This window comes from Ranitomeya imitator, chromosome 1, assembly GCF_032444005.1.
Source record: "Ranitomeya imitator isolate aRanImi1 chromosome 1, aRanImi1.pri, whole genome shotgun sequence".
Taxonomy (NCBI): Eukaryota; Metazoa; Chordata; class Amphibia; order Anura; family Dendrobatidae; genus Ranitomeya; species Ranitomeya imitator.
The window spans coordinates 251,159,741-251,181,897 of NC_091282.1; the positions used below are offsets into that span (position 1 = coordinate 251,159,741).

Here is a 22,157-nt window from a genome sequence, read left to right on the forward strand (position 1 = left end):
AATTCTGGTTTCCATCCTCGATTTTCTTCAGGGCAGGTTGAGCCTTCGGACTGTCCTGGTGTGGATGCGGTGGTTGACAGGTTGCAGCAGATTTGGACTCATGTGGTGGACAATTTGACATTGTCCCAGGAGAAGGCTCAACGTTTCGCTAACCGCCGGCGTTGTGTTGGTCCCCGACTTCGTGTTGGGGATTTGGTTTGGTTGTCATCTCGTCACGTTCCTATGAAGGTTTCCTCTCCTAAGTTTAAGCCTCGTTTCATTGGGCCATATAAGATTTCTGAAGTTCTTAATCCTGTGTCATTTCGTTTGGACCTTCCAGCTTCTTTTGCCATCCATAATGTGTTCCATAGGTCGTTGTTGCGGAGATACGTGGCGCCTATGGTTCCCTCCGTTGATCCTCCTGCCCCGGTGTTGGTCGAGGGGGAGTTGGAGTATGTGGTGGAGAAGATTTTGGATTCTCGTGTTTCGAGACGGAAACTCCAGTACCTGGTCAAGTGGAAGGGTTATGGTCAGGAAGATAATTCCTGGGTTTTTGCCTCTGATGTTCATGCTGCCGATCTTGTTCGTGCCTTTCATTTGGCTCATCCTGATCGGCCTGGGGGCTCTGGTGAGGGTTCGGTGACCCCTCCTCAAGGGGGGGATACTGTTGTGAATTCTGTTGTCGAACTCCCTCCTGTGGTCGTGAATGGTACTTCGGCGAGTTCTGTCTATGGGCTCCCTCTGGTGGCTATGAGTGAAGCTGCTGCTTCTGAGGTTCCTTACACAGGTGACGTGGTTTATCCTTTGGTTTGCTGCTCTATTTAACTCCTCTCAGATCGTTACCCCATGCCAGCTGTCAATGTTTTTGCATTGGTTCAGTTTGCTCCTGGATCTCTCTGGTGACCTGCCTTCTCCTGCAGAAGCTAAGTTCCTGATAGTCATTATTTGTTCACTGTTTTCTTGTCCAGCTGGTTATCATGATTTTGTCTTGCTAGCTGGAAGCTCTGGGATGCAGAGTGGCCCCTCCGCACCATGAGTCGGTGCGGAGGTCCTTTTTGCACACTCTGCGTGGTCTTTTGTAGGTTTTTGTGCTGATTGCAAAGTTACCTTTCCTATCCTCTGTCTATTTAGTAAGTTTGGCCTCCCTTTGCTGAAACCTGTTTCATTTCTGCGTTTGCGACATTCATCTTTACTCACAGTCAATACATGTGGGGGGCTTCCTTTACCTTTGGGGAATTTCTCTGAGGCAAGGTAGGCTTTATTTTCTATCTCTAGGGCTAGATAGTTCTTAGGCTGTGACGAGGCGCCTAGGTCTGGTCAGGAGCGCTCCACGGCTATTTCTAGTGTGTGTGATAGGATTAGGGCTTGCGGTCAGCAGAGCTCCCACATCCAAGAGCTTGTCCTGTATGAGGTTTAACTATCAGGTCATTCCGGGTGCTCCTAACCACCAGGTCATAACAGATATGAGTCACTTCTGGGCCGGCGGTCGCTCTGTCCTGTCACTTCCGGTCGTGTGAGAGCTAGTCATCCTAAGCGCTCAGAGAAGAGATCCAGCTGCAGGCGCAGGCAGCGCCAAGCAGAAAGAGGAGCAGGAGGCAGGAGCAGCAGTCAGGTGCACAGACGGTGCACCCGGTCCCAGGCTGTGTTCACAACAGAACGGAAGCAACGGCGAAGTGAAGCAGTGAGTGAAGAGTGAGTCTTCCTCCAAGTTCCTGGTCCCAATACATTGCGTGGGCGGGGGGTCGGATGCAGCCTGCTGTGTGAGCCTGGTTGTAGTCCTAGCCTAGACTGTCTGTATATACTAAATGGCTGGCTGAGTTATATACTACGTAACGGCCCGGGCCTGTGCTATATACTACGTGGGTGGCTGTGTGTTATATACTACATGGGCTGTCTGTGCTATATACTGCGTGGGCTGTGCTATATACTGCTTGGGCTGTGTTATATACTGCGTGGGCTCAGGCTTTGTTATATACTGCGTGGGCTGTGTTATATACTTCGTGGGATGTTATATACTACATGGCTGTGTTATATACTGCATAGGCTTTGTTATATACTGTGTGGGCTTTGTTATATACTGCGTGGGCTGTGTTATATACTGCGTGGGCTGTGTTACATACTGCGTGGGCTGTGTTACATACTGCGTGGGCTGTGCTATATACTGCGTGGGCTGTGCTATATACTGCGTGGGCTGTGTTATATACTGTGTGGGCTGTGTTATATACTACGTGGCTGTGTTATATGCTACGTGGGCTGTTATATACTACATGGCTGTGTTATATGCTATGTGGCTGTGCTATATACTACGTGGGCTGTGTTATATACTACATGGCTGTGTTTATACGCGATCATGAATCGTGGTATGTGTTAAAGGGGGGGCCCACTGAGACTCTTTCGCCGGGGGCCCTCAAAAACGTGGAGTCGGCCCTGCATGTGAGGTTCACCGCCACCTCCTTTCAACATCACAACTTTCTGGCAGAAAAATTGTTGTAATCTCAGCTGTTACGGTCAGGTGATCTGTTGAGACAATTTCATTCATGCTTTACTCAGTTAAGCTTCTGTAACATCATACCTAGTTTCCTTTAACTAAAGGGATTGCCATTCTATCCTAAAATGTAGCAGGTGTAGATGTAGTAGTAGTAGTAAATAATTCTAGTAATATTAGAAATATAGAAGAGTTCTCCTGATAACCTATGTCGCTTACCCCATGTGTAGGTATATCCATAGCTTAGGAATCCATGATTAAAACCATTCATAGAGTGACAATTGCTAGTGGTCGTAACCATGGATACTACCTAAGCTACTGAAATGCCTGCACATGGGGTAAGTGACACAGGTAAACAGGAGAACAAAACTACATTTGTAATTGGAAATATTTGCTAATAATATAATTATTATTACTACTATATGGCAGCCCGATTCTAAAGAATCGCGAGTCTAGAATCCATATATACTTTATTTATTCAAATGTAAGAATAATACAATTAATAAATAATAGTAAGAAAGAACAAAAAATGGCTGCACTCACCAGCTCTTGACAATTCTTGTTATTTAAGGTACAGTTACACAGGATCCATGAACATGCTTATGAGGGGAGGGATGAAAGACATCAGACGACAACTTTGCGTGTTGTGGCAAATGCCACAACAACGGTTCTTTGCTTAAGAACAATAATGTAAATAATAAATAATATGTATCAATAACTATGTATATTGGTATGTTCTATGACATTTTAAAATATTTCATTATTATGTGGAAAGGCTCTTAGTACCCATACTGGCGCATACTTGTGTGCCCATCAGGTATTAAATAGGCAGTTTATATTGCAGAGAAATTGCTGGGCAATAATGGACAATGTCCTTATGTGGCAAATAATAGAGCAATATACCCAATGTGGCAAAGAAGAGGTTAATAAACGGCAGTCTCTCAGTATAACAGTCAGTGAATAATAGGCAGTATATGGAGAAAACACCAAACAAAAGTTCAAAATTGGTGTGAAAATGTCACTGAACCACTTCACAACTAAATATATATAGTTTTGGTAAATGGTCTTATCATTTTTTTGACGAAATTCGGCAGGAGCTTGAAGAGCAACGTCACTGGGCCCGCCTCCACGCAGTAGAAACTTGCTGTGAGGTAAAAATTCAAAAATCACACCAAAATGGCGGGCGGAGTGTGTCACAGTACGGCACGTTTCTGATTGGTCGCTCGCAGCAGGCGGCAACCAATCAGACACTGGACACTGTTGACGTCACTTATCTCCGGACATTAGCTCCGGACATTAGCTCCGGACAGGAAGTTGGCACAAATTGCAGGAAGTAGTATTCTAGGCAATTATATATTAGATTACACCTACTACATATTAGGATATGATCTTGGAGATGGGAACACCCCTTTAAGCTACAAGTCTGCAGTTACTCTATGTGATTGCAAACTTGTGAATCCTCATATCACGCTCACTGCGTGCTGTGAGGATTCTCCGGTGCCAGGTCCAGGTGGTCATATGATCACAAATATTTGAATTCCGTAATCCTGGCGACAATACCAAGACTGTTTCTGACCTCGCTCAATGCACTTGCATTACGCAATGCCGTGCCCATCTATTCAGAAGGCGTCTGGGAGTATGCATATCGCGCACTTGAAGTCACATGACTGAACACTCTCGATGCCTGCGAATCCTTGCAGTGCATGCCATTTGAGAATTCACAAGTCTACAGTCATATAAAATGACTGCAGACTTGTAGCTTAGGATTGGACAACTCCTTTAAGCTCAGGGTGGACAAACTACAAAGAGTATATTGTCAGCTGGAAATCGAGGAGCCCACACAAAATACTGTTCTTGCACTGTGGCCCTCTCTTGTTGGAGTCTGACCCTCCTAGATTATGTTTCTTTTCTTCCACTAAATGCTATACCATTATAATGTATGGACAATATGAGAATACGAATAGTAAGTGCTGGAATGAGAATGTAAAAGTTTACTCACAAGATTCAGGAATTCACAAAGGCTAAGCAAAGAACCCGATCCAGACATTTGGGATTTTCACCGTGGATGTGTCTGTAGATCAGCACCAGGCTTGGCCCCACCGTCATTCAATTAGGGCAACATGCGACTTGCAGAATCTGTGCGAATCCTAAACATGCTGCAGAGTTTACAATCCACAGCTTCGCCATTCTTCCTTGCTGATTTTTTTCTTCTGCATGGACATAAGGTATAAAATCCCCCATTTACTTGCATTAGATGCAGAATATTAGAGAATTTGATGAGAAGCTGGATGCAGAACCCGCATCATCATATCCTGAATGTGTGAACATTGCCTAATTTTTGCCTATTACATTTACAATTTGAACACATCGGGCAGATTTACTAAAACTTTCTAATTTTTTTTTTTTAACAGTGTAGACCGTAGATGATCTAAAAATGTTCCAATCTTTCCAAAGCGGTTCTTGCTGATGAATAAATGTAGTGCATTTTTTAGACTGCCCAGCCTAATTTTACACCTATTAAGTGGTTTACTTTGTGCTAGAATTTTGGCACAATTTTTGCACTTTGTGTTGAATCTCAGACCGCTTTCCTGCTCAGCCAGAACTCCCATGCAGAGCAATTCAGAACATGTCTAAAATAATAATACATTCGGCTCACAGTATATAAGGCCATGTTCACACAATGCGTTTTTTACTGCGGAACCGCCGCGGGTCCGCAGCTGTTTTCCATGCAAGGTACAGTACAATGTACCCTATGGAAAACAGGAACCGCTGTGCCCACATTGCGGAAATTCACTAAAAAAGCCGCGCTGAATAGCTGCGGTAAAAAAGGACCATGTCACTTCTTTGTGCGGAACTGCAGCGGTTCTGCACCCATTGACCTCCATTGTGAGGGTCAAACCCGCAGTAAAACCCGCAGACGAAAAAAATATCTGCGGGTTTTCTGCGGTTTGTGGTGCAGAACCGCTGCAGCAGGAAGTGCGTGGGCGGAGTGTGGCTGTCCCCCCGTGCCCCAATCCCACCCCCCCATGCTCCGATGCCACCCCCCCGTGCTCCGACGCCCCCCCCGTGGCCTCATCTCCCCCCCTTATACTTACCGGGCCTCCCGGTGTCCGTCCGTCTTCTCACTGGGCGCCGCCATCTTCCAAAATGGCGGGCGCATGCGCAGTGCGCCCGCCGAATCTGCCGGCCGGCAGATTCATTCCAGGCACATTTTGATCACTGTGATAACCTCACAGTGATCAAAAAAAAAAAAAAAGTAAATGACCCCCCCCCCCTTTATCACCCCCATAGGTAGTAACAATAATAAAATGAAGAATTTATTTTTTTTCCCCCCACTACAGTTAGAACTAGGGTTAGGGTTAGGGGTAGGGTTAGGGGTAGGGTTAGGGTATTTTCAGCCATTTTAACCCTAAAAAAACTTCCTAGAAAACACACAGACTCTGCAGGGATAACTGCATAAAAAACCGCACTAAAAACCGCATCAAAACACGCATCAAAAAATGCACCAAAAACGCACCAAAAAACGCACCTGCGTTTTCTGCCAAGAGCTGCGGTTTTTAGTGCAGAAAAAACAGCAGGGAAATCAGGAACGTGTGAACATGGCCTAAAAGTGTTTTTTTTTTGTGCATTATAAAAGGACTTGTCCACTACTGGACAATCCTGGGTAATCATTTCAGGTCTCTACTTAAAATACAAACAAGGTGCACTCCTCACCTGAAGTGGTGCCTTTCCAGCTATGTTGTTGCTGCGATTCCTGGCAGATCACATAACATTGCTGTCACAATAAAACCGCTAATCGCTGTAAAGCTCATTGATATTCGGTGAGAGCAGCTCTGACAAAATTTGCTGCAACAGACGCGTGACACAACAATATCATATGACATGCAGTGAATAGCGGCAGCGGAATCGCTGTAAATGGCGGCACTGCAGAAGGTGAGTACCCATTGTATTAAATGTTGTTGTCCCATATCAGACAATCCATTAATCACCTCATTCATACACATTGGTTTTTCACATACGAGCTGCAACACTTTTTTTTTTCCCCAGAGGTAGCACCTATACCTATGACAGTCTGTGGGCTTGCACACATGCCTGTGATTTTTGCAAACTGAGTGATCCATGCAAAAATGTGGAGACTTGTCCGATATATTGATCCAATTGTTGGATCAAACTGCAATTAAATTCTATGGGTCCGTGAAAAAATCAGAAAGCAATCGGATGAGATTTGTGTGCGCGATCCGTTCTTCACTGACTAATAGAAAAAAGTGGAGAAACTTCTTTTTTTTTCCATCAGTGAAAAAACTGATGAAACTCAGATTAAGATCACTGATTAAAATTGGTTTGTTTTTCTCATACATCCATAGAGTGGGGAAAAAAGTATTTAGTCAGCCACCAATTGTGCAAGTTCTCCCATTTAAAAAGATGAGAGAGGCCTGTAATTGACATCATAGGTAGACCACAACTAGGAGAGTCAAAATGAGAAAACAAATCCAGAAAATCACCTTGTCTGATTTGGCAAGATTTATTTAGCAACTGAAACTGACAACTGAATGAGGCCTGATGCAGGATCTTGGCAATTTATCCCAGTAAGTCTGACTTATTCAACATTCATGATGGCCAGCCTGTTCCCCAGTCATGTCCTATTGAGTTTTTATTTATTATTTTCTTATCTAGCTGGTGCAATTTGTTATTGTACATCTCCTTCCATGTGTCTTCTAATTCAGTATTCTGTCCCAGGTCTCTACAAAACTACTGTATCAGTTTGGAATGAAGCTATCCAATATGAGTATGTGAGGGAACACACATCATCCGATTTATTGTCGCTAAAGTCTTTTTTTCTCTGTGGAATGAATGTGACTGTCATAGAGGAAAAGGTAATGTACACAGTCAGTCATATGGAGTACGTGGTCCTTTATCGTATACAGTCGTTGGCATAAAGGTGTCATCATTTCTTTCCGAAAGGGCTTGTTTAGCACATAAGATCTGTGTTGCTAGTAAACTGACATTTCTAAACCGTTATTAAAAGGTAATTTCACAACTGAATTCGGTCAGTAGAGATACAAAATACATGGCACAGATTCTGATCTTTGCTTCATAGAATTAGTACTGCAATGTTCCTGCTTATCCAGTAAAGCAATAAAACAATCCATTACCGCAGACCAAATAGTAAATGGCAATCAGCAGGTATGCTAATGTTGTAACAGTAAATGGGGCGAGAACCCCCCATTTTAGAACCTCCCAGGCCTGGGGAGAATAAAACACAACAACCCAGAATTCTCCACTTCAAAGGGTCATTTCACATAAGCATGAAGGCAGGTGCAGACAGCCATTATCTTTCTATCTGAGAAAACCCGTCCAATTATGCTAATTCGATTCTGATCAGAGTTTGATTGGAGTGGGATATAATTTTCTTGGAGGTGGAGAAAAAGAAAAAGGTTCTTCATTTTGTCTGTCCGTGAAAATTGTACAGCGCAAAGAGGTCATCTGTTATGACCTGGTGGTCAGGACAATAATGGACCTGGTGGTTAAGAGCACACGGAATGACCTGATAGTTACTGATAATAAGGACGAGCTCTGGGACGTGGGAACTCTGCTGACCGCAATCCCTAATCCTATTGAACACACTAGAAATAGCCATGGATTGCGCCTAACGCTCCCTATGCAACTCGGCACAGCCTAAGGAACTAGCTAAGCATGGTATCCATCCACAGACAGCTGTTTCGGGGTTTTTGCCCCTCATCAGTGTGGAGTAGGAATCTGGCTATTAGGAGCAGTGCCTAGTAAAAAGGCTATAAAGGCACAGATGATTGGCCTCGGGGAGACCAAAACATCCAACACCGCGGAGACACCATCACGTGTTTCTCAACGCAGTGATTCCAGAACACTGCCCCCTATGGGAAATATGCAGATGCATGTAAAGAAGCTGCGGAGACACCATCACGTGTTTCTCGACGCAAGCAGTGAATAGCCAGGCCTTTCCCCGGGAAGGAACAACCACGGGAAGGGCAGCATCCTATGAAGGAAAGCCACCTATGCCAAGCATGGTATCCATCCACAGACAGCTGTTTCGGGGTTTTTGCCCCTCAGTGTGGAGTAGAAATCTGGCTATTAGGAGCAGTGCCTAGTAAAAAGGCTATAAAGGCACAGATGATTGGCCTCGGGGAGACCAAAACATCCAACACCGCGGAGACACCATCACGTGTTTCTCAACGCAGTGATTCTAGAACACTGCCCCCATCCCTTATCGGAAATATGCAGATGCATGTAAAGAAGCTGCGGAGACACCATCACATGTTTCTCGACACAAGCAGTGAATAGAAGAGAAGAGAAACGAGGATGGAAACCAGAATTGCAGAAAAACGGCGAAACCAAAGTAGCCGAGCTGGCCCAATTATTAAGTGCGAACTCAGCCAAAGGCAAAAAGGACACCCAATCATCCTGATCAGCAGAAACAAAGCATCTCAGATATGTTTCCAAAGTTTGATTAGTTCGTTCGGTTTGGCCATTTGTCTGAGGATGGAAAGCCGAGGAAAAAGACAAATCAATGCCCATCCTTGCACAAAAGGATTGCCAAAACCTCGAAACAAACTGGGAACCTCTGTCAGAAACGATGTTCTCCGGGATACCATGTAAACGAACCACATGCTGGAAAAATAATGGCACCAAATCAGAGGAGGAAGGCAATTTAGACAAAGGTACCAAATGGACCATCTTAGAAAAGCGATCACAAACCACCCAAATGACCGACATCTTTTGAGAGACGGGGAGATCCGAAATAAAATCCATAGAAATATGCGTCCAGGGCCTCTTCGGGACCGGCAAGGGCAAAAGCAACCCACTGGCACGAGAACAGCAGGGCTTAGCCCGAGCACAAGTCCCACAGGACTGCACAAAAGAACGCACATCCCGTGACAAAGACGGCCACCAAAAGGATCTAGCCACCAAATCTCTGGTACCAAAGATTCCAGGATGCCCAGCCAACACTGAACAATGAATCTCAGAGATAACTCTACTAGTCCATCTATCAGGGACAAACAGTTTCTCGGCTGGGCAACGGTCAGGTCTATCAGCCTGAAATTTTTGCAGCAACCGCCGCAAATCAGGGGAGATGGCAGACAAAATTACCCCCTCTTTGAGAATACCCGCCGGCTCAGGAACACCCGGAGAGTCAGGCACAAAACTCCTTGACAGGGCATCAGCCTTCACATTCTTAGAGCCCGGAAGGTACGAAACCACAAAATCAAAACGGGAGAAAAATAACGACCATCGAGCCTGTCTCGGATTCAACCGTTTGGCAGACTCAAGATAAGTCAAATTCTTGTGATCTGTCAAGACCACCACGCGATGCTTGGCTCCTTCAAGCCAATGACGCCACTCCTCGAATGCCCACTTCATGGCCAACATCTCATGATTACCAACATCATAATTACGCTCAGCAGGCGAAAACTTTCTAGAAAAGAAAGCACATGGCTTCATCACCGAGCCATCAGAACTTCTTTGCGACAAAACAGCCCCTGCTCCAATCTCAGAAGCATCAACCTCAACCTGAAATGGGAGCGAAACATCTGGCTGGCAGAACACAGGGGCAGAAGAAAAACGACGCTTCAACTCCTGAAAAGCCTCTACAGCTGCAGAAGACCAATTGACCACATCAGCACCCTTCTTGGTCAAATCAGTCAACGGTTTAGCAACAGTAGAAAAATTAGCGATGAAGCGCCGATAAAAATTAGGAAAGCCCAGGAACTTTTGCAGGCTCTTCACAGATGTCGGCTGAGTCCAATCGTAAATGGCCTGGACTTTAACAGGGTCCATCTCGATAGTAGAAGGGGAAAAAATGAACCCCAAAAATGAAACCTTCTGAACTCCAAAGAGACACTTTGACCCCTTCACAAACAAGGAATTCGCACGAAGGACCTGGAACACCATTCTGACCTGCTTCACATGAGACTCCCAATCATCCGAAAAGACCAAAATATCATCCAAATACACAATCAGGAATTTATCCAGGTACTCTCGGAAGATGTCATGCATAAAGGACTGAAATACTGATGGAGCATTGGAAAGCCCGAATGGCATAACCAGGTACTCAAAATGGCCCTCGGGCGTATTAAATGCTGTTTTCCATTCATCGCCTTGTTTAATACGCACAAGATTATACGCCCCTCGAAGATCTATCTTGGTGAACCAACTAGCCCCTTTAATACGAGCAAACAAATCAGACAGCAACGGCAAAGGATACTGAAATTTGACTGTAATTTTATTAAGAAGGCGGTAATCAATACAAGGTCTCAAAGAACCATCCTTCTTGGCCACAAAAAAGAACCCTGCTCCTAACGGTGATGACGACGGGCGAATATGGCCTTTCTCCAAGGATTCCTTTATATAACTCCGCATAGCGGCGTGTTCTGGCACAGATAAATTGAACAATCGGCCCTTAGGAAACTTACTACCAGGAATCAAATTAATTGCACAATCGCAATCCCTATGAGGAGGTAGGGCACTGGCTTTGGGCTCATCAAATACATCCCGATAATCCGACAAAAACTCTGGAACTTCAGAAGGAGTGGAAGACGAAATAGACAAAAATGGAACATGACCATGTACCCCCTGGCAACCCCAGCTGGACACAGACATAGATTTCCAGTCCAATACTGGATTATGAACCTGTAGCCATGGCAACCCCAAAACGACCACATCATGCAGATTATGCAATACCAGAAAGCGGATATCCTCCTGATGTGCAGGAGCCATGCACATGGTCAATTGGGTCCAGTACTAAGGCTTATTCTTGGCCAAAGGCGTAGCATCAATTCCTCTCAATGGAATAGGATACTGCAAGGGCTCCAAGAAAAAACCACAGCGCCTAGCAAACTCCAAGTCCATCAAATTCATGGCAGCGCCTGAATCCACAAATGCCATAACAGAATAGGATGACAAAGAGCAAATCAGAGTAACGGACAATAGAAATTTAGACTGTACCGTACCAATGGTGGCAGACCTAGCGAACCGCTTAGTGCGCTTAGGACAATCGGAGATAGCATGAGTGGAATCACCACAGTAAAAACATAGCCCATTCCGACTTCTGTGTTCTTGCCGTTCAGCTCTGGTCAAAGTCCTATCACATTGCATAGGCTCAGGCCCATGCTCAGATAGTACCGCCAAATGGTGCACAGCTTTACGCTCACGCAAGCGTCGATCGATCTGAATGGCCAAAGACATAGACTCATTCAGACCAGCAGGCATGGGAAATCCCACCATGACATCCTTAAGGGCTTCAGAGAGACCCTTTCTGAAGATTGCTGCCAGGGCACATTCATTCCACTGAGTGAGCACAGACCACTTTCTAAACTTCTGACAATATATCTCCGTTTCATCCTGACCCTGACACAGAGCCAGCAAGATTTTCTCTGCCTGATCCACTGAATTAGGTTCGTCATAAAGCAATCCAAGCGCCAGAAAAAACGCATCAACATCACGCAATGCCGTATCTCCTGGCGCAAGGGAAAATGCCCAGTCTTGAGGGTCACCACGTAACAAAGAAATAATTATCTTTACTTGTTGAACAGGGTCACCTGAGTAGCGAGGTTTCAAGGCAAGAAACAATTTACAATTATTTTTGAAATTCAAGAACTTAGATCTATGACCAAAAAACAAATCAGGAATTGGAATCCTAGGCTCTGACATCGGATTCTGAACCACAAAATCTTGAATGTTTTGTACCCTTGCAGTGAGATTATCCATCCAAGAGGACAGACCTTGAATGTCCATGTTTACACCTGAGTCCTGAACCACCCAGAGGTAAAGGGGAAAAGAGAGACAAAACACACTGCAAAGAAAAAAAAAATGGTCTCAGAACTTCTCTTATCCCTCTATTGAGATGCATTAGTACTTTGGGCCACCTGTACTGTTATGACCTGGTGGTCAGGACAATAATGGACCTGGTGGTTAAGAGCACACGGAATGACCTGATAGTAACTGATAATAAGGACGAGCTCTGGGACGTGGGAACTCTGCTGACCGCAATCCCTAATCCTATTGAACACACTAGAAATAGCCGTGGATTGCGCCTAATGCTCCCTATGCAACTCGGCATAGCCTATTGAACTAGCTAGCCCTAAAGATAGAAAAATAAAGCCTACCTTGCCTCAGAGAAATTCCCCAAAGGAAAAGGCAGCCCCCCACATATAATGACTGTGAGTAAAGATGAAAATACAAACACAGAGATGAAATAGATTAAGCAAAGTGAGGCCCGACTTACTGAACAGACCGAGGATAGGAAAGGTTACTTTGTGGTCAGCACAAAAACCTACAAAAAGACCACGCAGTGGGCGCAAAAAGACCCTCCGCACCGACTCACGGTGCGGAGGCGCTCCCTCTGCGTCCCAGAGCTTCCAGCAAGCAAGACAACAATAAAAATAGCAAGCTGGACAGAAAAATAGCAAACCAAAGAAATACAAGCTGGAACTTAGCTTCTGCTGGGAAGACAGGTCACAAGAACGATCCAGGAGAGAACTAGACCAATACTGGAACATTGACAGGTGGCATGGAGCAAAGATCTAAGTGGAGTTAAATAGAGCAGCCAGCTAACGAATTAACCTCGTCACCTGTGGAAGGAAACTCAGAAACACCCACCAGAGGAAGTCCATGGACAGAACCAGCCGAAGTACCATTCATGACCACAGGAGGGAGCCCGACAACAGAATTCACAACAGTCATCCAAGTGCGGTCCAATTTTTTCCACAGACCTTAAACATGAATGGGCGAGTGACATCTGGTTATCAGAGGCACATTGTGCATGCTGCATATACGGTGTTGAGGCATTCAATGGCTGCAATGAGATCTGTGTTTACCCGTTTAATGTTAATTTTCTATATCAGCCAACAATAAAATTATGAGCTAATTAACATAGAGGGGAAAATGACCTACTGTATCATGTAAATATATAATGTAGAGGTAATGTGTTTTTTTAAGTGAATTATTTTATCGATGTATATGAAACACTCATTATAGGCCAGTTGCCTTTTTATCTTTACCACTAAACACTAAATAGCAAAACTGTTAATGCAGTCAAACACAATGCTAAAGTATAAATGAATTGTGTTACTTCTGTAGTATTGGTACTCATGCACAAATCTATCTTTCTATTAGACCCTGTCATGGCCCAAAGATCCAGAGGAGATTGCTGCTGTATCAAAGCTTGACAAAAATGTTGGTGGAAAGAACAAGGAAAAGGAAAAGGAAAGGGCCAAAAGTGGCTCCAGGGTAAGATTGGTTGCAGTGTACTACTTCGTTAGCAAAAAACTGTGGAAAAGCTTATAACCTTGCTTTCCTCGTAGCCCACAAATGCTTTTTTTTGGTGCACATCCCAATTTCGGGGTACCTCCCATCAGAACACATGGATCAAGCTTTAGAATTCAGCATGCCAGTGTCTTTTTTTTTTTTCAACCCTCACTATATGTTGAGGAGAGTCAGAGAGCTAGGATACACATAAAACAGTTGGCCGTCCTGCCAAAATCGAGTGGATGAGCACATCATGGGGGCACTCAGAACTGTTGATCTGTAAACATCAGCAGAAATTTTTTTTTTTTAAATTATGTTTTGGATATCACTTTAAAACTACATTTATATTGTTATAGGGAAGTAAAACGGATGGAAAGAATAAGAAGAAAAAAGAAAATCTAGTACAGCTTCGTCATGATCCCCCAATTGTGAAGACTCTTGGTTCTGCAGAAATGTGTTTAAAAAATCTGGTCTCTGGAGAGATGCAAACTTCTTCTATTTGCAACTTGGAGCCATTTAACAACAACTTAGAGCAGCGGGATGCAAATAAAAAGGTGATGCAACAGGAACATAACAGTAACCTACTACAATAGTTATAATGGAAATACATTTTTCAAGAATTTTACAGTTAGAATACAAATGATACATTCTAGTGAATGTGTGCTAGTCACTCTGTTCACTAATCTTTGTATATGCCCTCGTAACCAGAAATTGTTGCTTTTATGACAAAGTACGATTATTTCAGATGTTTGCCTTAGCTTTGGTCACCTTAATTACCATAACTATGTTTCAATACTAAGAGATCCCAAAAGTATAAAGACAGTTGTGGTTATATATTGTCTTTACATTGTATTCTTGTATACACTTCTGAACACTGAAATTGCAACACCAAGAAGGAAATGTCGTGGAGTTAAGGAACTCACAGTATGGGTAGTCATTTTAATGAAACACAAGTGATTAAAAAAAAATGGAAGTATGAGTATGAGCACCACGCACAGAAACAAATGCACTAACACTCCTTGACTGCTATCAATGAGGTTATTATTAATAGTTGACTGAAGAATGTTCTGCCACGCTAAATGCACTTGAGCACACAAATCAAAATCCGCTGCTGAAAGCTCCGTTTGCAATTTCCAACCAGTCAGATCCCAGATGTGCCTGATAAAAGACAAGTCCAGACACGCTTCCATGGTAGCACGTTTTCACCACTCACAGTAGCACTAGCAACAGGAGGCCTGGTGTTATGTTGAAATACGGGTTCTGGGACACTTTGGAGAAATGGCCGTACCACTGCTTTCACAAACAAACCATTGTGTACTCTGAATGAAAACTAAATGTGTCCAGCTACAGTAAATTATGCTTCCCCACACCATAATCCCGGTAGGATTCATTTGACGTTCCCTTGTAGAAGGCCTCTTCATGGAGTTGCCCATGTGGTCTCCAGGCCAATCTCAATCTATAATTGGGTCCAAGACAAAAATTGGACTGATTGCTAAAGAGGACAGACCTTCATTCCAGCCTCCATTGCTCCTTTTCAACCTTGGGTCTCCATCTGGAAACCACGTGGGTAATCCCATGAAGAGGCCTTCACAAGGGAACATCACAATGGTCCTAATCACAGGATTATGGTGGGGGGTGGCATAATGTACAATATTTTGGACCCATTTAATCTCCATTACAGGTACACTAACCGTTTAGCATTACACTGAATTGTGGAACCAGCAGTACAGCCATTTCTACAATATGTCCCTGAAGCCATTATTCAACACGACAATTTCAGTAATCATGTTGTTCGTGCTAATGAAAGCAGTCTGCATGGTCTAAACATGCTACCTTGGCCTACAGCTTCACTGGACTTGTATCTCATCAAGCACATCTGGGAAGTCAATGGTCAGCAATTGCAAAGGGAGCAGCCAGCAGCGGATCTTGATGATTTGAGCACCCAGTGTTTCAGGACATTGATAACCTCATTGATAACATGCCAAAGCATGTATTTCTGCGCATGGTGCTCATACTCAATACTGAATAAATTGAGAGTTTTGTTTTAAAGGTCTCCATTTTTTAATCATTTGCTTATTATTAACATGTCAATCAATCCCATGATTTCTATAATTTCCCCACTTTTCCTTCTTGGTGTTGCAATTTCAATGTTGCGGAGTGTATTCAACCATAATTGTGAAACCAACTATGATTTTATTTCAGAGCCCTCAAAACAGCAACAAAACCAAGGAGCGTAGGGTGAAAAGTGGTAGAGAAAATGCAGACTCTCCAAAGCCACCTCGCTCTTCATCAGGTAAAAAAAATTAATAAAATTGTAATGTAATTTCTTGTCCAACCTCTTCATTTACATATTCCATTGAAGCATAATGTTTACACACACAGATAGATATATAGATAGACAGATAGATAGGGATGGATGGATGGATGGATGGAGTGAAGTGAGTGAGTGAGTATTCGGCCCCCTGGAGCTATTCAACCTTTTTCCACATATCATGCTTCAAACATAAAGATACCAAATGTAAATTTTTGGTGAAGAATCAACAACAAGAGGAACACAATTGTGTAGTTGAACGAAATGTATTGGTTATTATAAATATTTGTGGAAATTCAAAAACTGAAAAGTGGGGCGTACAATATTATTCGGCCCCTTTACTTTCATTGTGCAGCAAACTCACTCCAGAAGATCATTGTAGATCTCTGAATGATCCAATGTTGTCCTAAATGCCTAATGATGATAAATATAATCCACCTGTGTGTAATCAAGCCTCTGTATAAATGCACCTGCTCTGTGATAGTCTCAGGGTTCTCTTTGAAGCACAGAGAGCATCATGAAGACCAAGGAGCACAACAGGCCGGTCTGTGATACTGTTGTGCAGTTTAAAGCCAGATTTGGATACAAAATGATTTCCAAAACTTTAAACATCCCAAGGAGCACTGTGCAAGCGATCATATTGAAATGGAAGGAGTATCATACCACTGCAAATCTACCAAGACCCGGCCGTCCCTCTAAACTTTCATCTCAAACAAGGAGAAGACTGATCAGAAATACAGCCAAGAGGCCCATGATCACTCTGGATGAACTGCAGAGATCTACGGCTGAGGTGGGGCAGTCTGTCCATAGGACAACAATCAGTCGTTCACAGGGCCGTATTTAGAGTTTATGCTGCCTTAGGCACTTTTCGTGCTGCCTCCCCATTGGTGAGTATGACTAATGCAGACACTGTCGGCAGTCACTTAGGCTACTTTCACATCAGCAATTTTTACCATTCGCGGCAGATCCGTCAGTTTTTTGCACACACATGGCTCCGCACAGACATACAGCCCCACACACACATACAGCTCTGCACACACACACACACACACACACATACGGCCCCACACACATACAGCTCCGCAGACACACACAGCACCCCACAGACACACACATACATACAGCTCCACGCACACACACACAGCTCCGCTCCGCACACACACATACAGCTCCGCACATACACACACACCTACAGCTCCACGCACACACACGGCTTCGCACACAAACACACACAGCTCCACACACAAACACACACCGCTCCGCACACACACACAGCTGTGCTCACACACACACGTACAGCTCCGCTGCCCACACACACAGCTCTGCACACACATACAGCCCCACACACACATACAGCTCTGTGTGCATGTACACACACACACACAGCCCCACACACACAGCACCCCACAGACACACACATATATAAAGCTCCACGCACACACATACAGCTCTGCTCACACACATACAGCTCTGCACATACACACACATACAGCGCCACCACACATACAGCTCCACAGCTCTGCGCGCACACACACATACAGCTCCGCTGCCCACGCACACATACACACACACACACATACAGCTCTGCACACACAGCTCCGCACACACATACAGCTCTGCGCGCATGCACACACATACAGCTCCGCTGCCCGCACACACACACACACACACACACACAGCCCCACACACATACAGCTCCGCACACACACACACGATACAGCCACACACACACCAGCACTGGCAATATGTGCTCCCAGGACCCAGAGTGAGTGGGGGTGTGTTATACCCCACCCCCACCACTCTCTGGGTCCACTGCCAGGAGGAAAGATCAAACATCAAACATTAAGGGCTGATGACTGTGTTTTCATGGCTCCTCCAGCCTCAGGCACTACAGGCAGAAACGAGGCTGAGGAATATGAGGGAAGGGGTGAGGTGAGTCACAGACAGAGCCATGCAGCAGGCAGTGTGCGGGCAGGAACAAGGAGGGAGATCATTACAGACAGAGACAGTGTACACTACTTACTGTGTATGTACTGCTCTATTGTCTGAGAGTCCTCCAGGCCAGCAATGTGAGTCCAGCCACCGCTCCACTTCAGCAGTCAGTCACAGTCACATTCCGGCCGGGCACCAGTGAGGCTGTGAGCAGGGGCATCACTGTGTCTCAGCAGGGGGAGTAGGGAGAGTCAGCACCAGCACCATGTGTTCTGGCTGCCGCTCTGCCGCTCCCTGTCTTCAGGAAGAGACTCACAGCCAGAGCCAGGACTAGTTTAAAAAAAAAAGAAAAAAAAAAACCTTGCTCAGGTACCGTCTCCCCGCTTGTTCCTGCCCTAGGCACGTGCCCTCGAGTGTCTAGTGGCAAATACGGCCCTGGTCGTACACTGCACAAATCTGGCCTTTATGGAAGAGTGGCAAGAAGAAAGCCATTTCTCAAAGATATCAATAAAAAGTGTTGTTTAAAGATTGCAATAAGCCATCTGGGAGACACACCAAACATGTGGAAGAAGGTGCTCTGGTCAGATGAAACCAAAATCGAACTTTTTGGCAACAATGCCAAACGACATGTTTGGCATAAAGACAACACAGCTCATCACCCTGAACACACCATCCGCACTGTCAAATATGGTGGTGGCAGCATCATGGTTTGGGCCTGCTTTTCTTCAGCAGGGACAGGGAAGATGGTTAAAATTGATGGGAAGATGGATGGAGCCAAATACAGGACCATTCTTGAAGAAAACCTGCTGGAGTCTGCAAAAGACCTGTGACTGGGACGGAGATTTGTCTTCCAACAAGACAATGATCTCAAACATAAAGCAAAATCTTCAATGGAATGGTTCACAAATAAACGTATCCAGGTGTTAGAATGGCCAAGTCAAAGTCCAGACCTCAATCTAATCGATAATCTGTGGAAAGAGCTGAAAACCGCTGTTCACAAACGATCTCCATCAAACCTCACAGAGCTCAAGCTGTTTGCCAAGGAAGAATGGGTAAGAATTTCAGTTACTCGATGTACAAAACTGATAGAGACATACCCCAAGTGACTTGCAGCTGTAATCGCAGCAAAAGGTGGCGCAACAAAGTATTAATTTAAAGGGGCCGAATAATATTGTCCGCCCCACTTTCAGTTTTTGAATTTCCACAAAAATTTAAAATAACCAATAAATTTTGTTCAACTTCACAATTGTGTTCCATTTGTTGTTGATTCTTCTCCAAAGATTTACATTTGGTATCTTTATTTTTGAAGCATGATATGTGTGAAAAGGTTGAAAAATTCCAGGGGGCCGAGTATTTTCGCAAGGCACTGTAGATAATAGATAGATAGATAGATAGATATCAAGCCCAATGTTTAGTAATAAACATAATAAAATGGTACATAGAATGTTAAATAAAGACACACACCAAAAAAAAAATCTGTGTTGGCCGGGGTGACACTTGCGAGAAACTCGCACGAGTCTGGCACCTCAGTACCTGGCACTGCCGCCGGCACTGGGACTGGAGAGTTCAGCTACATAGAAATACATGCAGCCGCGCACTCCGGTCCCAAGTGCCAATGGCAGTGCCGGGTATTGAGGTGCGAGACTCGTGCGAGTTTTTCGCAAGTGTGACCCCGGCCTTAAACGCAATATGTTTAATCTAAAAAAAATGGAAAAAAAATGCGTAGGCTCCTGTGCAATTTTCAAGTCCAGAGTGGGAAAGCCAGCGACTGGGGGCTGATATTTGTAGCCTGGGAAGGGGTTAATACCCGTGGAGCTCCCCAGGCTATGAATCTCAGCCCGCAGCTGTATATTTAGCCTTTACTGGCTAAATATTTTATTTTAAAATGGGGGGACGCCCGCCAAGAAAATGACGTTGGGTTCCCCTATAATTTATAGCCAGAAAGGCTAGAGAGGGACCATGGATATTGCCCCCCCACCCCTGCTACATATACCAGCTCCCAGCCGACCCAGAAATGGCGCATGTGTAAGAGGCACCAATTCCGGCACTTAGCCTCTCTCTTCCCACTGCCCTGTAGCAGTGGCATATGGGGTAATAAGGGGTTAATGTCACCTTTGTATTGTAAGGTGACATCAAGCCCGGTTAGTAATGGAGAGGCGTCAATAAGACGCCTATCCATTACTAATCCTATAGTAGTGAAAGAGTTAAAAAAAAGACACAGCCAGAAAAAAGTATTTTAATATTCTTAATTTTACCATACTTACAACCACGCGTAATTCCCAGAAGCCCTCGATCGCTTGCAAAAAATAAAAAATAATAAACCCACGATATACTCCCTGTCCAACGCAGTCCAATTAACCCCTTTACCCCCAAGGGTGGTTTGCACGTTAATGACCGGGCCAATTTTTACAATTCTGACCACTGTCCCTTTATGAGGTTATAACTCTGGAACGCTTCAACGGATCCCAGTGATTCTGACAATGTTTTCTCGTGACATATTGTACTTCATGACAATGGTAAAAATTCTTTGATAGTACCTGCGTTTATTTGTGAAAAAAACGGAAATTTGGCGAAAATTATGAAAATTTCGCAATTTTCCAACTTTGAATTTTTATGCAATTAAATCACAGAGATATGTCACACAAAATACATAATAAGTAACATTTCTCACATGTCTACTTTACATCAGCACAATTTTGGAACCAAAATTTTTTTTTGTTAGGGAGTTATGAGGGTTAAAAGTTGACCAGCAATTTCTCATTTCTACAACACCATTTTTTTTTAGGAACCACATCTCATTTGAAGTCATTTTGAGGGGTCTATATGATAGAAAATACCCAAGTGTGACACCATTCTAAAAACTACACCCCTCAAGGTGCTCAAAACCATATTCAAGAAGTTGATTAACCCTTCTGGTGCTTCACAGGAATTTTTTGAATGTTTAAATAAAAATGAACATTTAACTTTTTTTCACAAAAAATTTAATTCAGCTCCAATTTGTTTTATTTTACCAAGGGTAACAGGAGAAAATGGACCCCAAACATTGTTGTACAATTTGTCCTGAGTACGCCAATACCCCACATGTGGGGGTAAACCACTGTTTGGGCGCATGGCAGAGCTCGGAAGCGAAGGAGCGCCATTTGACTTTTCAATGCAAAATTGACTGGAATTGAGATGGGACGCCATGTTTCGTTTGGAGAGCCCCTGATGTGCCTAAACATTGAAACCCCCCACAAGTGACACCATTTTGGAAAGTAGACCCCCTAAGGAACTTATCTAGAGGTGTGGTGAGCACTTTGACCCACCAAGTGCTTCACAGAAGTTTATAATGTAGAACCGTAAAAATAAAAAATCATATTTTTTCACAAAAATTATCTTTTCGCCCCCAATTTTTTATTTTCCCAAGGGTAAGAGAAGAAATTGGACCCCAAAAGTTGTTGTACAATTTGTCCTGAGTACGTTGATAGCCCATATGTGGGGGTAAACCACTGTTTGGGCGGATGGGAGAGCTCGGAAGGGAAGGAGCGCCGTTTGACTTTTCAATGCAAAATTGACAGGAATTGAGATGGGACGCCATGTTGCATTTGAAGAGCCACTGATGTGCCTAAACATTGAAACCCCCCACAAGTGACACCATTTTGGAAAGTAGACCCCCTAAGGAACTTATCTAGAGGTGTGGTGAGCACTTTGACCCACCAAGTGCTTCACAGAAGTTTATAATGCAGAGCCGTAAAAATAAAACAAAATTTTTTTCCCACAAAATTTATTTTTTTAGCCCCCAGTTTTGTATTTTCCCGAGGGTAACAGGAGAAATTGGACCCCAAAATTTGTTGCCCAATTTGTCCTGAGTGCGATGATACACCATATGTGGGGGGAACCACTGTTTGGGCACATGGGAGGGCTCGGAAGGGAAGGAGTGCCATTTGAATGCACACTTAGATGGAATGGTCTGCAGGTGTCACATTGCGTTTGCAGAGCCCCTAACGTACCTAAACAGTAGAAAACCCCCACAAGTGACACCATTTTGGAAAGTAGACCCCCTTAGGAACTTATCTAGATGTGTGCTGAGCGCTTTGACCCACCAAGGGCTTCACAGAAGTTTATAATGGAGAGCCGTAATAATAAAACAAAATTTTTTTCCCACAAAAATGATTTTTTAGCCCCCAGTTT

General features: G+C 44.1%; 1 protein-coding gene across 1 annotated transcript in view; it reads left to right on the forward strand.

The window, feature by feature from the left end:
* The window catches only part of LRRC43 (leucine rich repeat containing 43), a 96,102-nt gene that overhangs the window by 61,018 nt on the left and 12,927 nt on the right, over positions 1-22,157 (forward strand). Inside the window, exons 8-11 of the mRNA XM_069755531.1 lie at positions 7,202-7,338; positions 13,613-13,726; positions 14,101-14,298; positions 15,947-16,037. Of these exons, the coding sequence (XP_069611632.1) occupies positions 7,202-7,338; positions 13,613-13,726; positions 14,101-14,298; positions 15,947-16,037 (540 nt within the window). The remainder of the gene's footprint in view (positions 1-7,201; positions 7,339-13,612; positions 13,727-14,100; positions 14,299-15,946; positions 16,038-22,157) is intronic.